Source organism: Thalia democratica, chromosome 4 (genome assembly GCF_965202585.1).
Source record: "Thalia democratica chromosome 4, ktThaDemo2.hap1.1, whole genome shotgun sequence".
Lineage (NCBI taxonomy): Eukaryota > Metazoa > Chordata > Thaliacea > Salpida > Salpidae > Thalia > Thalia democratica.
The window spans coordinates 79,355,181-79,370,514 of NC_139168.1; the positions used below are offsets into that span (position 1 = coordinate 79,355,181).

Genomic DNA, 15,334 nt, shown 5'->3' on the forward strand with positions numbered 1-15,334 from the left:
GCAGATACTATTTAAGATTTACAGGAATTAAGTAAATTTTTGCTTTTATAAACTTGCATTTTTTGAATGCACTTCTAAGTTTTCAAAGGTTTGTTGAACTTTTTTTTGTATAAGAAGCGAATTAAAATAACTTATTTTATTTTCAGAAATACTGTAATCTTAAAACTTATACTATGTACTAATATTTTGTTATTTCATAATGTTTGTTTAACATTTTTTATGATAAGCTTAGAACGATGAAAGTTCTATTGATTGTCATTGGTAAAAAAAAAACGTAATCTAATCTAAAGCTAAGTTTGAAACTTTGCATTAACTTTTAACTTTATGTTAATTAATCTTAAATACATAACATGATTCACTTTGAGATTAGACCTTAAAAATATTTTCTAATTAGATATGTTTATAGAAAATAAACGCTTTTAAAAAGTTTTCCTTTTGTTTACGAAAAAAACTTTCGATGAACTGATTTCTTAAACCTATGAGTACACAAAACAAAATACTGTAATATGTATAGCACAGTAATTTTTATAATAAACGAATTTGCACAGTAGTTTTTTTTGTTTAAACTGTAATTTTGGTGTAAAATTTTATTTTAGTAAACTTTAATATTTAACCAACTTTCAAAGATCAGAACTAATTAATTGCAGAGTTATTAAAAGTTAACAATTAATGTTCTTAAGTGTTTGTTAGAGTTGTAGTGGCTAATTTTACAATTTTATCCTGTAAGTCTATAGAAAATCTCCCAAAACTATTGGAAATAAGTGTAATATTTTGTAAAAATTGGAAAGTAAAACGAAGTATTTTGAAAAGCCATTAATACTATAACTACTACAAAGTACAAACAAGAAAAAAAATCACTGTTTGTTTGAGCATTGTTATCTTTAAAATAATTTATAAAGTAGCAGTTTAAACTGTTATGAAATTTGTAGAACAATAGTAAAGGCTGCTTTATTGTTAATTGCACGATAAAAGAAAAACGCTGAAAAAATTTGTTTTAAGGACCTGGTGCACAAAGGAAGCTTTCAGTTATTGAGTCGTACACCACGAATACCTTTTAATGTCTTGTTAAGGACTTCTTATGAAATTAAGTCTGTAATGATTAGTTTTTGATTACATGCACAGAAAGTCTAGTCTGAGAAAAAATGACAGTTTGTTCATAACAAGCGGAATCGTTCAAATGCATAATTTACTACATGTTGTATACTTTTGTTAGTAAAAAAAACCTCTATAACTCTAAGAATTTTATTTTGAATAATATATGAGTTGAGTATTCAAAAAAATTTATTCCTTTTTTAAGTAAGTGTAAGTACTTCTTTACTTTACAAACTATTAAAACAACAGTAAATATTGTTTTTATAGCCTGTTTGTAATAATCTTAGTTTTACACAATAAAAAAGTTTCGTTAAGGTATTTACGAATTAAAATACTAATTTAAAAGTTACATATAATAGATATACAGCTAAAACTACTTGATAGGATCGTAATAAAAGTTTTAAGTGATTTTTACACAAAACTCAAAAAGTACTTGACAGTAATGATTATAAGTTTATGTTTGGATGTAGAAAAGTCTAAATATCTTTATGTTGTTTTTTTCTCATATTATTTAAAGAAAAAGTTAAAAAAAAAAATTAAAACTTTTTCTTGAAAATAGATTTATTTCTTCTTAAGCAATATGACTTAGTGATTGCAATATTCTTAAAAAATATAACTTCAGTATTGTTAATAAGACTAAATATAATGCTAGTTTGTTTTCATGTTTAAATATATATACAGTTCTATAAACTAATTAGATGTTGCACAACAGAATAAGTAAAGTAACGAAAATAAATTTTTGTTTTGCTTTATTTTTTCTGAAACATATTTAAATCGAAAACATTTTGATAAGTTTTACTTCAAGTTTTTATTGTATTACTGTTTGTTGAACGACAAAATAAAAAGCGCTCAAAAAGTTTGGTATAAGGATCTGGTGTAGAAAAAAGCTTCGGTTAATAAATCGTTTACCACAGATATAGTTTAATATTTATTTGATAGTATTTACTTTATTAGTAGTACTTAAACTTATTAACAACGAATACTGTCTTTATTATTTGTGTAAATTATTCTATAAAATAAACTTTTTTTTGAACACAGCTCTTATAACTATTTTGCTGAGAATGAAGAAGATATTCAGTTAACAAGTTTTTATTTATCATTAACGATTTTTATTGTGATGAATAACATTATTTTATAGTAAGTAAGCTTATGTTAATAAAATAACTAAATTTTACATAAAATAGAAATAGTTTTAAAACTATTTTTTGTTTTTAATCTGTATATCATAAAACTTACAAACATATGCAACTTAACTAACTGCAAAGCTAATACTTTGTAATTTTTGACCTCTTTTCAACAAGAATTTAATTTAATTAATATTAAAACAGACTGACTTCTGAGTATTGTTTTTTTTTATAAATCAATACAAATGGGTAAACTGTTTTGAATAATATAAGTATAAACCTATTTTATTGTAGACTTTAATTTAAATAACTTCTTGAGATTAGTTTTTCACTACTTGTATTATTAAAAATTTGAAGAAATGCTTATCACCTAGAACATGTATTAAACTTGTGCTATGATAAGACTAAAAAACTGATTAAAGAAAACATTTATCAGAATTTATTCAATATATCCTGCCTACGAACACATAAGAAAAAAAGTCTTTACAAAGTTTGACACACAACGATTAAAGTATTGAAAATGCATCAGAACAAATAGACAAAGTATGTTGCATAAAATAGTTTGTTTTAGATAGTTTCAATATCTTTTTTTCAGTTATTGTTTTTTAGTTCAAAGCTCGAGTTATGTAACAACTCTTGTAGTATTATTACACAAAGATTTTTTTGTAAAGATGTTTTAGTAAACAATTGATGGTTTCCTTATTATTAGATGTAAAAAAAAAGGGTTTGATAAATTCATGTCTTAATATTTGCTTTTACTTATTTTATTTAAAACTAACTTTACTTCTTAGATATTTAGTTTGTTTTTTGACACGTTTTTTGTTATTGGCTTTTAATATAAATGTTTAAGTCTAAAATATTTTAAGTTGTAAAAGTATAATGAAGTAAACCTTCAATAGTTTTCAGTATAAGCAGCAACAAGAGTTTGATGAAAAATTAAGTATATCAAAAGTTGCTTCTTGTTTTAGATTTTATAAAAAAGTTTTTTAAAGAACAAATACGGTTTTAACAGTAATTCGTGGTACCTGCTTTATTTAAAAATGTTAGACTCAGTAAACATGTACATGTCAGACTAGATCTTTGTCATCAACAAAATTAAAAAGTTGTTTAGTTGAGTTAGTTTATTGAACTTCTTGATTTTAAAAAGGTCTCCGAAATCAAGAAAAGTTTATTTTTCAAACCGTTAGTTACGAACCTTTTATACTTAAGTTGTTAGATAAAAAAAAAAACTTAGGTATATAATGGCTAAAAAAAGTATATTTTTTAGCATTTATAATTTTATATATACATTGATAAAGAAAAACAAACTTTTATTTTCGATTTAAACTTACTTCAAATGTAAAAACAAAGCTATTTTTAAAATCTTTAACATTGATCACTTGGTTAGATATACATAATATTTAGCTTAGTTTATTGCAAAAATTCGAATAATAACCTAATTGATTCTAATTCTGTTAGTACAAACAAACATTAAACCTACTAAAGTTCTTATAACAACATGGTTTCAGCAAAACAATTGTCTACTTATTGCGATATAAAATTGGATTTTATCACTTTTTATACTAAGATAGCTGCTAAAAACTTGTAGCTTTTAAATATTTAAGTAACATCTTGAAGAATTTTAGGAGATTTAAGCGGAATATTTACATGCTAGTTTTCAAAATATTTCAATTTGAAGAGTAAAACTTACACGCATGTTTTTAAGGTTTGATTGGACTTGCACGTTTTTAGCAAGTTTCCCAAACTCATTTTTATAATCGCCCCAGTTACCCATTTAACTTTGCTGCCTGATAGTATAACATTCTCCAATTGAACGATACTTTAAACCAGATTAAACTTATAAGTTGATTAATACCTGTTTTAATACAAGAGCTATATTTTAAGGGTTTAATTTTATCTTAATTTCCAACTTCATGGATAAAGCTATTATCTTAAAGTTTCAAAACTAATGCTATAAATTTAAAAAAGCCAAAACTATATTAGATTTAGAACACGAAACGCGGTAATAGTAAATAAGACGTGTTTCAAAAAAGGTACTAAAAATATAAATTTAAGTGTTTGTTAACAAAAGATCCTAGCGAAACAAGTTCACTGGAATACGTAATAATAACAAATTAATATACATTATACCAAGTTTCTGTGGCTCTTATTGCCTTTACTATTGTTTAATTTATAAACTCAGAAATTAAAGTATGTTTTTTTTTAATTTTTTTTTACAATAGATTACATATTACTTTCTAAAATTAAATTGCTCTCCTACTTTTTCCAAACCTAGGGAATAAATTATTTAACTTTGAAGTATAAATTAACTAGCTAGTCGTAATGTTCATATGTATTGTGACGTAAATATTAAATATATTTTTTCAATGATTAGTAACCAGTAAATATTTAGAGTTAGGACTTCCTTCATTTTCATATAAGTAGTTTTTATTATAATTTGTTATTTTTACCTTAATTTAGACTTTATAATTACAAGTATATAGTTTTATAACAGTCGGATTAAACATTAAGTATTTTATCTAATATTAACCTATAAAAATCTATAACATTTATTTCTACTTTTAATGGACACATCTCTATACCATCTTTAGCTTCTATTCTTTCCTTACAGTATTTTTTTTTTTCACAGAACTCAGTTCAAGTGTGTTAATCCGTTAACACACATAAACAGGTGTTAGCGTAATAAAATAAAGATACTGTATAATTTTTTAATATTACTAAAAATGTACTAACTTATATTTTTAACTTATATTTTAAACTAATAAAGCTTTATTTGAAATTGCTCAAACATAACTATAAATTGAATTTTAAAATACTACAGGTGAAGTAATTTTTACCAAAGATATTATAACTATCTAGGATATCAAAGAAAACTTAAAAAATATGTCTATGGATTTAAAAAACACCTACTTTTATTATTTTACATTAGTATTGAAGTAGTTTTAATAATGTAATAGTTTTCATTGACATCTGATTAATTTAACTGTAGATAAAAATAAAACGTTGTTAAAATAGATATTTGAAACCATATTTACAAAAGACACTTTAAAAACAAGGCTATCAAACTGTAAACTACAAAAACGAAGCAATATTTTTTGAAAAAAATATATCTTAAATCAACAATGTCATACTAGCAAAGGAAAAAAAAAATGATTAAATAACTAAAACTAAAAAAAAGTATGCATATATTATGTACACACCTTAAATTACTTTAAATCAAGGATATTTTTAAAGATATTTGAAAACAACTAAAAACATTTTTTCTATCCAAACAATATAAAATAAACACAGCAATTAAATGTAACACATAAACAACAATCCTAAATCGGTTTTAAAATATTGAATATTCGAGTAATTCTAAACACATAAATTCTAAAAGACTTTCTGTTAAACAAGATACTAATAACCTACAAAACAATAAATTCACATTTGTAGAACTAAAACAATAATTTACAGAGCCAAATTATTAAAAGTAGACATTTTAATTTGTTAAAAAGTCAACTTTAAAAAAATGTTTTACAGTACTGAAAAAAGTGTAATTGACTATGTATTGCTAAAAGAACAATTCACTTAAAAAAAATTAAAGTTTTGAATTAGCTAAGATAGTTCCAATTTATAAAAATACTAATATTATTTAATTATTAAACTTCTTCTAGTTCAAGCAAAATTCCACCGCAATCTTTTGGATGGCAAAATATCACTGGTTTGCCGTGAGCTCCTATTTTTATCTGATTAATAAAATAAATTTTCAAAAATATATATAAAAAACATCACTAGTTTTACTTTTATATTATCTATTAAAACAAATTGTTTAAAAATAATCACAATAAAATATCCCTTGGACTATATGGGCTCCTATAATTTTATCTGTATAATTTAAATAAATTAAGATAATATTTATAAAAAAATAAAACTAGTTTGCCGTGGGAACCAATTTTTATCTGTTAAGTTTATTTATTTAAAGTAAATAATTATAAAAAAGTATCACTGGTTTTACATGTATTTCATTTGTTAAATTATTTTAGTAAAAAGATAATTATAACAAAATATGTTCGCCTTGAGCACCAATCTTATACTGTATTTTTATAAATATTATAAAATAAACATCTCTGGTTTTATTTCATAATAATACTTTTATACCATTAATAATACTATAAACAAAAAATTTTTTTAAATAATAAAAAAAATATTTACCTCTCCTAATGTCCTTACACCTTTTTCTTTCAAATTGTCAACGGCAGCATTTATGTCTTCAACTTCAATGCAAATGTGGTGAAGTCCACCATTTTTGTTTTTATTAAGAAACCCCTGGATGGGACTGTTTTCTCCAAAGGGGTGTAAAAGCTACAAAAAAGTAACAACAATAATAAAAAAATATTATTATTATAAACCTATTTTACATGATGCTGTTACGATAAGGTAAAATAATTTTTAAGATGAAAAATAATCTATGTTCTTATTCAAAAATCTTTGAATGGAGCTGTTTTCTCTGAAGGGGTGAAGCAACTGTTTTTAGATCAGTTTAATATTTTTTTCTTTTTGCCTTATTCCTGAGCTTTAAACAATTAAATTAAAGTTTAAAATTTAGTAAGTAATCGGATTAAAACTGGCTTAATTTTTGTATTGCAAACAGTTTTTAAGAGTTACAACGTTTATATAATTATATATATGTTTCAAATCCGATTTGTAACTGTAAGTGATTTGTAATTTTATTTTGTTTTAATTTTATTTTGTTGCACGAAACCTTGAGATTTTGCCCATATAAAGGAGTTGCCAGTTTTTGAGGCAAAAAAGCCAGTCTGAGTGACCAAAAACTAGCCTGAGTTTAAATAAAAAAAAAAAACTGTTAATTGTGCTTAGGTAACTAAAGAAATTAAAATAATAATATATGGACTCGATAAAAATACAATTTATAAAAAACTGGAAGTTATGAAAACTAACCTAAAATTTAGGAAAAACTTCCAAACTAGCCTAAGTTTTGAAAAAAAATCATACTTGCTCGAGATATTAGTGTGTTGCAACCCTGATATAAGTATGTTATAATAAACAAACAAAAGAACTTCAACAAAAATTTGTATTATAAATTATAACAAATAAATTTAATCTCAAGTTTTGTGTTTGGCAAATCAATAAACACAGTAATAATTTAATTTGTAACTTAGTTTAAATATTATTGTATAACGTTAACAATATTCACTTCTAGCTTTGTATTTGGAAGATTGATAAACACAGTAGTCACTCCATGTTCAGGCAAATCTTCGGCGGCGCTAACATCTGCTTTCAACACGTCTTTGTATAAACTTGTTGCTTTTTCTGTAAAATAAGTAAAACTTAAAATAAACTAAATTATCACTTATTGATTTTGTCGATAAAACTTGTAAATTTTTAGGAAATAATTTTATTACAACTTTGTAGGAACTAGTTGTCTTTTCTGTTTTAAACAAAAAATGGTATTAGAATTAGAAATAAAAAGCTGTTTAAGGCCATAAGGGGTCGACCTTGTTTCTTATTAGTTGTTATCATTTTGTAGAAGTGTTTTTAGCTATCAGATACATTTTTCTTCAAACAAAACTCAAAGTATTAAAGTCATTGTATTCAATTAAGTTTTTAAGGAAGGTGAAAAAAAGTACCTCAATAAAAATCTATCCTTTCTTAATTTTTTTAACCAACCATTAATGTTATTTTACAATCACTCCATTATTAATGTATTTGATTACTCTATTGTTACCCAGACTAGGAGCCTCACTGTTTTCCTTCGAAATTGCCTCGGTCTCAGGCTCGACAATCTCATCAGATTCCAGGTTAGCAGTAATCTCGGAACAACTCATTTCGGTGCACGAAGGTGTGCGTGGCACTTTCAAGACTAATGCCTTTTTTAGGGGTTTTAAGGACATAACTATATAATTTATATAACTAAATATAATAAAACTAAGTAATGTTGTTTTATTATGTACAAATAAACGCAATGACAGCTCACAATAAGTCTAAACACTTAAAGTTAACAATTAGAATGAAAACGTGCTCTGGATTCCCTCCTTGACGTGTCACTGGTCTCCGGTCGCTCAGTTTCTGGCACTCGACGTTGGTCCGTCTCGTTTACAGAATCTTGATGAACGTGGCTTGATCTTCTTTCGTTTCCTTTCCGTGAACGGAGCGTGGCGATAAAATACAATATAAATAGGCACGATGATATAAATATGTATAAATATTACAATACAAGTACAATAGTAAGTAGATACGATAGTATAAATATGTATAAATATTACGACAGAATTATTTAAAAGTACGAAAACAACTTGTTCGTAGAAGTGTAGCTAAGGTTGACGCCACAGTCTGTGTGGGCTTGCTCGATAAGATAAATGTTCAAGTTTGTTTCCTTGAACGCTGAGGACTCAATCGTGGAATTCAGTGTTCAAATTGATCCAAAGAAGTTGTCTGCTACAGTATGCGTAGGCTTATGAGTATGGCACGTTAACAACTCAAATCGAGTTGTTCGCCCCGTCGACGTTGTTGAATAAGAAGGTTTTCTCGGGTGTTATCTAGCTATTCCAAGATGGCGACTAATGTTCAGAGCGCCAAGAGAAAGTTTTTCCAAAGTTTAGCTAGATTTTCCAAGATGGCGGCTAACGCTCAAATTTGCGAGCAGCAGAGTGTCGCTTCGTGCTTGTTTCGAGGTAAATGACCTGCTTCACGCTCTGATTGGGCGTATTTATAGTTTTTCGATTCTTTTTCTAGAATTTCCAATAATCACGCGATCTCTCATTTGATTCTCTCATTTTCCTGGACTTTGGACTGTAGATCACTTGATCTATCATTTGATTCTCTCATTTTCCCTTAGCCACACCCATAAACAAGCTATTTCCAGTTCAATCAAGAAATCAAAGACAAAAATCATTTTAACTAGCACTTATTTTGTTTGTGAAAAATAGTTTTTTAGGGAATTAGTTTTACTATATTTATTTGTTGTTTTTTTAAAGGAAAAATATAATATCAAGTGATTAACATTAATTTCTTTAAGTTATTAAAATTTGGACACAAGGCAAAATAAGATTTTGCATAAGTGTCCTACAACTCTACTAATAGAAATTTCTTATCTCTGTAAAACCACTTTATTTTTATATCATAAATTTTCATTTAAGAAATTAAATTTTTGCAAGACTGAACGTTTTATAAAAGTTTAAGATATATAGATAAAAAAAAAGACAGAATTTCAAAATACACTTATTTTTTTTTGAAAGCTGACAACATCCCAAAACATAATTTAAACTTTAATGTTTTATAAAAAGTTATATAAAAAGAGACTTATAGTTCATATAAAGGTTTCATAAAAAACAAATACTACTTTATGTAAAAATGCATCTTAAACTTTTTATGCCCTTGATCTGTACAAAACCTAATATAAATATAAATTTCCCCTTTAGAGAATTTTCTGACATGAGCTTTTAGAAAGAGAAAATTGTTCAGTAATTCAAAAAACGTTAAGCAACCATATTTATCTGGCCAATTTTGAAATAATCTTATACTTCATAATTTAAAATTTAAACAATTTAAATTCAATGAAAACTTCAAGCTTTTCCTATCGAAAGTTTTGATTAATTTTTTTAAATGTTATCTACAACTTAAAACTGAATTTACTTCCAAACTTAAATGTTTTGATAGGTTTAAATTAAGTTTTTCAAATTATGCTGATGAGATGCATACAAAACAACAGACTTTTTCACAAATATTGATACTGAACTTAGTGATGTAGCTGAAAAAAGTAGAAGATGAGAAAGTGCCAAAACTAAAAGATAACAAAGCTTTGAACATATCTGTTTTCAACTTTACTGATTGGGAAACTATATTGGTAGTTCAGTTGAAAACTTTGCAAGTTATCCAAGAAGTTTTGAGAGAAAACTTAACAAAAAAGAAGAGCTTAAACAATGGTTTCCAACACTGGGCCATATACTGCAAAGGGGCCAAAGGGGGTTGTATGAGTACTAATGGGGCCATAGGAGGCCTATAAGGCCATAATTAGAAAATTACACTAGGTATTCTGGAGTTGATAATGAAGAGCAAAAAAAAAAACAGGATGCCTATTAAAGGGAGGCTTTTCTAAAAATCTTGTTTGATAGGCCATAGCTTGATTTACTTCTTTAAAGGGGCCTTATGAGAAAAAGAAACCCTGGTTTAAATAATTTTATTGTGTTGGTAAGATCACAAAATATAAAAACAGACCTGTAATAATCAGACTGAGTGATATAACCTCGAAACAGAGACTATTAAAACTGAGAAATTAGAAGTTATCAACGATTAAAGAAGCAAATGCTTCTGCCAACCCAGACAGAACTGCTTTGAAACTTGAATCATTCTTGAGAAAAGAAGTCAAACTAATGCAATTGATTGCAGACCAGAATATTTCAAATATGTAATTAAGAATATCAAAACAGTTGAAACAACAAGTAAGCCATTTGGTTGCAATATACAGGACCTCTTTGATTACACTACAAAAAAAAAGTAAATAGCTTTCAATATTTCTAAACATGTTAATTTAATTAAATTCATATAATTTAAACAAATTAATATATTTCAATACCTAATTAAACTTTTCACAGTACAAAAAACTGACTTGTAGCTTATACATCAAGTTTTTGATCAGAATTGAACGCTTATTTAATTAAAACAATCTTAAGGCCTTAACATAAACATTAAAAAAAAAGAATTATGTTAACACAACGTTAAAAATTAAAACAAATAAAACTGTAACAAAATATTAAGGGCATAGGGGGACCACCTTGATTTTTACAAGTTGGTCTTATTTTATAGAGTCTTATCTGAGCTATCAGAAATTTTTAACTGCTTGAAAAAATTCAAAAAAAATTTGAGATATGAGCAATCAAAGTTGGTGATTTCAATAGGTTCCTTATGGAAGGCGCAAACTAAAAACGCAAAAAAAAGACCATTTCACTAAAAATCTATCTCCTCCTTCATTTTTCAACCAATATTCTTCAAATTTTCACTGAAAGTGTATTACTAAATTTTAAAATAAATTTAATGCAAGAATTTTTTTAATTAAAAAAAAAGACCACCTATTTTTCTTGTTTTTTTATCTAAAATTTTTATTTTTCAACTTTTTAAAATTCCAACATTTAAAGCCTTTTAAACTATGAAAGGAACGTTTGATGAAAATTTAAGGTTTCTAGCTCAAAAATAGAAGAAGATAGATTTTTAGTGATTTTTTAAATTTCCGAGAAAATTGACCTTGAAAAATCGGTATGTTTGTATCAGAAATTTCTTTATAAAAATTACAATATTCCAAAAATTAAATAAGATTTTTTAATTCTATAAAAACTCGCCTGTAGATTGTACTTCAAGCTTTTATATAAAATCTTATGTTATTTTAGTGAAAAAAAATGTTGGACTCCCCTATGCCCTTAAGTACCTTTCTTGTATATAATTTATATAGAAAAGATACTTTATAAGAACAACCATGTAAAAATAGATGATACAAAAAAAGCTTAAATTTAAAGCTATTAAAAAACAGGGTGTATCTTAAAGGTTATAGTTAAAACTATTAAACAAGCTTAAAAACCTTGTAATATCATTTTAATATCAAAATTACTAGATACAAAGAAGAAAGAAAACCACAACAAAAAAACATTTTAAATTTCAAAACAAGAAAAAATATTCATACTAGTCTGAGTTTTGCAAAAAAAATCTCAAACAAGCCTTTGGATCAAAATTTTCAAACAGAGCTGATATATCATTAGTATATAACAACCCTGACATAGCTAGTCTGATGCTTATCAGGGTACCCAAAGTTTTTGAGAAATAACTTTTAGGTCTTCAAAAGTACAAGTTTTTATTTTTTATTTTAGTTTAAAACTAAGTAAAAAAACTGTTTTACATAGTATAACAACATTGGAAAGATGCTGTTGAGCTGCTTTAAACTTGGTTTTAATAAAAAATAGTTTTAATGATTAAACAATTTTTGTCTATATGAAAGATTTTTTGTTTCAAGTTAAAATTTCATTATTTTCATGTATAAAAGTGTTTAAAATGCCAGATTTTCTAGGTTTTTAATAATTTTTGTTCAAAATTTCAGATTCTTTTCAGAATTTCTCAAATTCAAGGATTTTGCTCATACAAATTTGGAATACTTTTTATCAAACTATTTTACTAACCCAGATCAGGTACAGCAATTGCAACGTGATTTAATTTACCGAGTCCTTTGTAAACTGAACTTGAGTACTTTATCTGAAAAATTAAATTTAGGTCATTAGATTATTTATTTATATAGTGACAGAAATCAAAACATGGTTGGATTAACCAAGTCCTTTAAGACATAACTTAAGAGTTTTTCATCAAATTAAAAAAAAAAAATTTATGATTTATATAAAAACAAACTATTAAATTTTACCCAGTCCTTTGTAAATTTTACAAGAGTGTTTCATATTAAATATCAATATATGAAATTAACAAAAAACTGGACATATGACTAGTATAATGTTGTAAGACAATAAATATATGCTATTTATGTTTTTATCTGAAAAAATATACAATGTAGAATATTACAAAAAACTTTACATTAAAAAAAAGCTTTTAAAAAAATTAACTGCCAAAAAGAGCTTTTTTAAAGCTTGCTGATTTTAATTATTCTTATTAATCATTAATTTATTTTAGTTTTGGAAGAATTTATAGAAATATAAACTTGTATAATAAACTTAAAATATGTTGGTAATAAAATATTTTTTTTAGCTTTTAAACAAATTGGAAAATACATACTTTTTTAAATTTAGTGATTTAAGTCAAATGTAAGATTATAAATCAGGGCTTGGTAGCCTTTTATAAGTCGCAGGCCAATTTTCACAGAAAAAATGCTTGCGGGCTGCACTATATGGAAAAAAGTCTTCACTGGCCGCAGTTTTTATAAAAAATTTGCAACATTCAATACAAAAATACTATTTTAGACCAAAAATGTGATAAAATAAGATTTGAAAAAGTGCTAGTATTGAGTTATAGTGTACAAAAGAGCCTAATTATAAGTTTTTACCACAAAAACTTTTTTGTATTGTTTTAAAAAAGTATGGTTTTGACTGAAAACACTTCGTGGGCCACAAATATTAGCTTTGAGGGCCGCATTTAGCCCACGGGCTGCAATTTGCTGACCCCTTTTCTAAATCATTTATATATGTATATAAATGACTAACAACTTTGTTACTAAGTCAAGAGCTGTTTTTTTTTATTTTATTTTAAAGATTTTTTTGTAAACTTACTTAGGCACAAATTTGACTTTACAGTAGCATACAATGACATCCTTATACTAAAATTAATGTTTAAGAACTAAAACAAAAATTAACAAAAATTCAAGTTAAGATATAAAAACTTAAAAATAAAATTTACAGATTAAAAATATTTTTATTTTATATGCTCAAAGAGTTAAACTATTATTTAGAATAAGTAAAAGCTATACTTGCAGAAAACTTTATGTTTATAAAACAATATTTAAAAAAAGAATAATTGTTAAAGTTATTTTCATTTTTGAGTATTCTAAAGTTATTTTTAATTGTTGAACTACAACTAAATACCTGTTGAAGGTTGTTGTTTTTCAGAACAGTTTCTCTTGCTACAGTTGCTAGCTTTGTGCAAGAACGAAACATAACTAAAAATTTTATTAAGTACCTGGAAACTGAATTATTTAAAGTTTTTTTTAGCAATAAATAAATAAATTTATTAAAGGTAGAAAATCTCAATTTATTGTTATTTGATATAAATTATAATCTATACTCTTAAAAATGCAGGGTTGGAACTCTTTGAGACAAAAGAAAATCCTGCGTGAATAAAAACTAGCATAAGTTATCCTGAGATTCTAAAGTCCTTGAAAGAAAATTTTAGGCCTTTAGGATCTTATGATTTATAATCATATTTATTCTAAACAAGCACAAGTACAAAAGTACTTAAGCACACCTGGTTTTTCTGATACAATAGTTTATCAAGACCTGCCTGATGATTTATACAAAAGACAAAACCAAGTTGCAGATTGTCACATGGACTGTCAATGATGAGCAAAACTGTTGATGATGAGCATTCTTGTGCTTATTGATCAATGGCAAAACCATATCATTGCTAAAGATAGTAGAAATACTTAATTTAGTTAATAAAAAGGAAACTGTATATACATGCTTACAATTTAGATGTTCATTAAATTTATGATAAAAACTTTTTTAAAAGACAATAGTTAATTTGTATCTAATCTTAAACTAAATATTTAATGTGAAAAAATTGTTGATAATTCTTTTTTTTTCTCTCAGATTCTAGCATTTTCTAGGTAAAATGACCAACTTGTAAATATGAAGATATGTATGCAGAAAACTTGGAAATGATAGGTTTCAGCTAAAAACTAATTTTGTTAAAACATCATAATGTTTGTCTGGGTTGACCTGAAAATTAAATAATATAACATAGTGGTCCTTAATAGTATCATGATTTGAGGAAAAAAAGCCAGTCTGAGTAACCAAAAACAATTTATACCAAGCTAGTCTGAGTTCCTTTAAAAATATCAGGGTTGCCACTCTTTGGGTTAAAGAATCTTCTCTGAATGACTAAAAAAATCCCTGAGTAACCTTAAACTTCCCTGAGTTTTTATCAAATCTTTAAAAATTTTATTCATTACTAAAAAATTACAATGTTAGTTATAAGAATATTGAAAAACGAGCCTCAAGGCTTTTAAATTTCTAAATAAGCACTTAAAAATAAATAAAATTAATTTTTTTGAACAAAATTTTGAAACTGAATTAACTAAATCTCATTCTAGATCTAAAAAAAATTTCTGTGAGATTTTTAAAGAGTCTTAAAATTTGCCTGAAACTTTTAGAAAAAATCAAAACTGCCCTGAGCTTAAAAAAAATAATCAAAATTCCCTGAGTAAAACTATTTTGCTATATGAACTGTACTCTATCTGTGTTTCAAAAACTCAGTTTTAAACTTATTTAAATATGAATGTTTTCTGGGTTGTTATAAACAGTAGTTTAAGAAAAACATTGTTTAAAAGTCTTGAGTAGTTAAAAGAATCATTATTAGATCAAAATATTTTAAATCTAGAAGGAAAAGAGTAAATTTTAAAATTAGTTGGCTTCAAA

At 25.5% G+C, this 15,334-nt stretch overlaps 1 protein-coding gene across 1 annotated transcript; it reads right to left on the reverse strand.

Moving 5' to 3' along the window:
- Nucleotides 1–5,679: 5,679 nt before the first annotated feature.
- On the reverse strand, nucleotides 5,680–13,871 carry LOC145834206 (ethylmalonyl-CoA/methylmalonyl-CoA epimerase-like). The gene is made up of 5 exons (XM_082941583.1): nucleotides 13,784–13,871; nucleotides 12,380–12,452; nucleotides 7,414–7,529; nucleotides 6,411–6,560; nucleotides 5,680–5,944 (listed from the first exon to the last, which is right to left on the reverse strand). Exons 1-5 carry the CDS (start codon nucleotides 13,853–13,855, stop codon nucleotides 5,858–5,860), a joined length of 498 nt encoding a protein of 165 aa, XP_082797709.1. The 5' UTR covers nucleotides 13,856–13,871; the 3' UTR covers nucleotides 5,680–5,857.
- Between the last annotated feature and the right edge of the window lie 1,463 nt (nucleotides 13,872–15,334).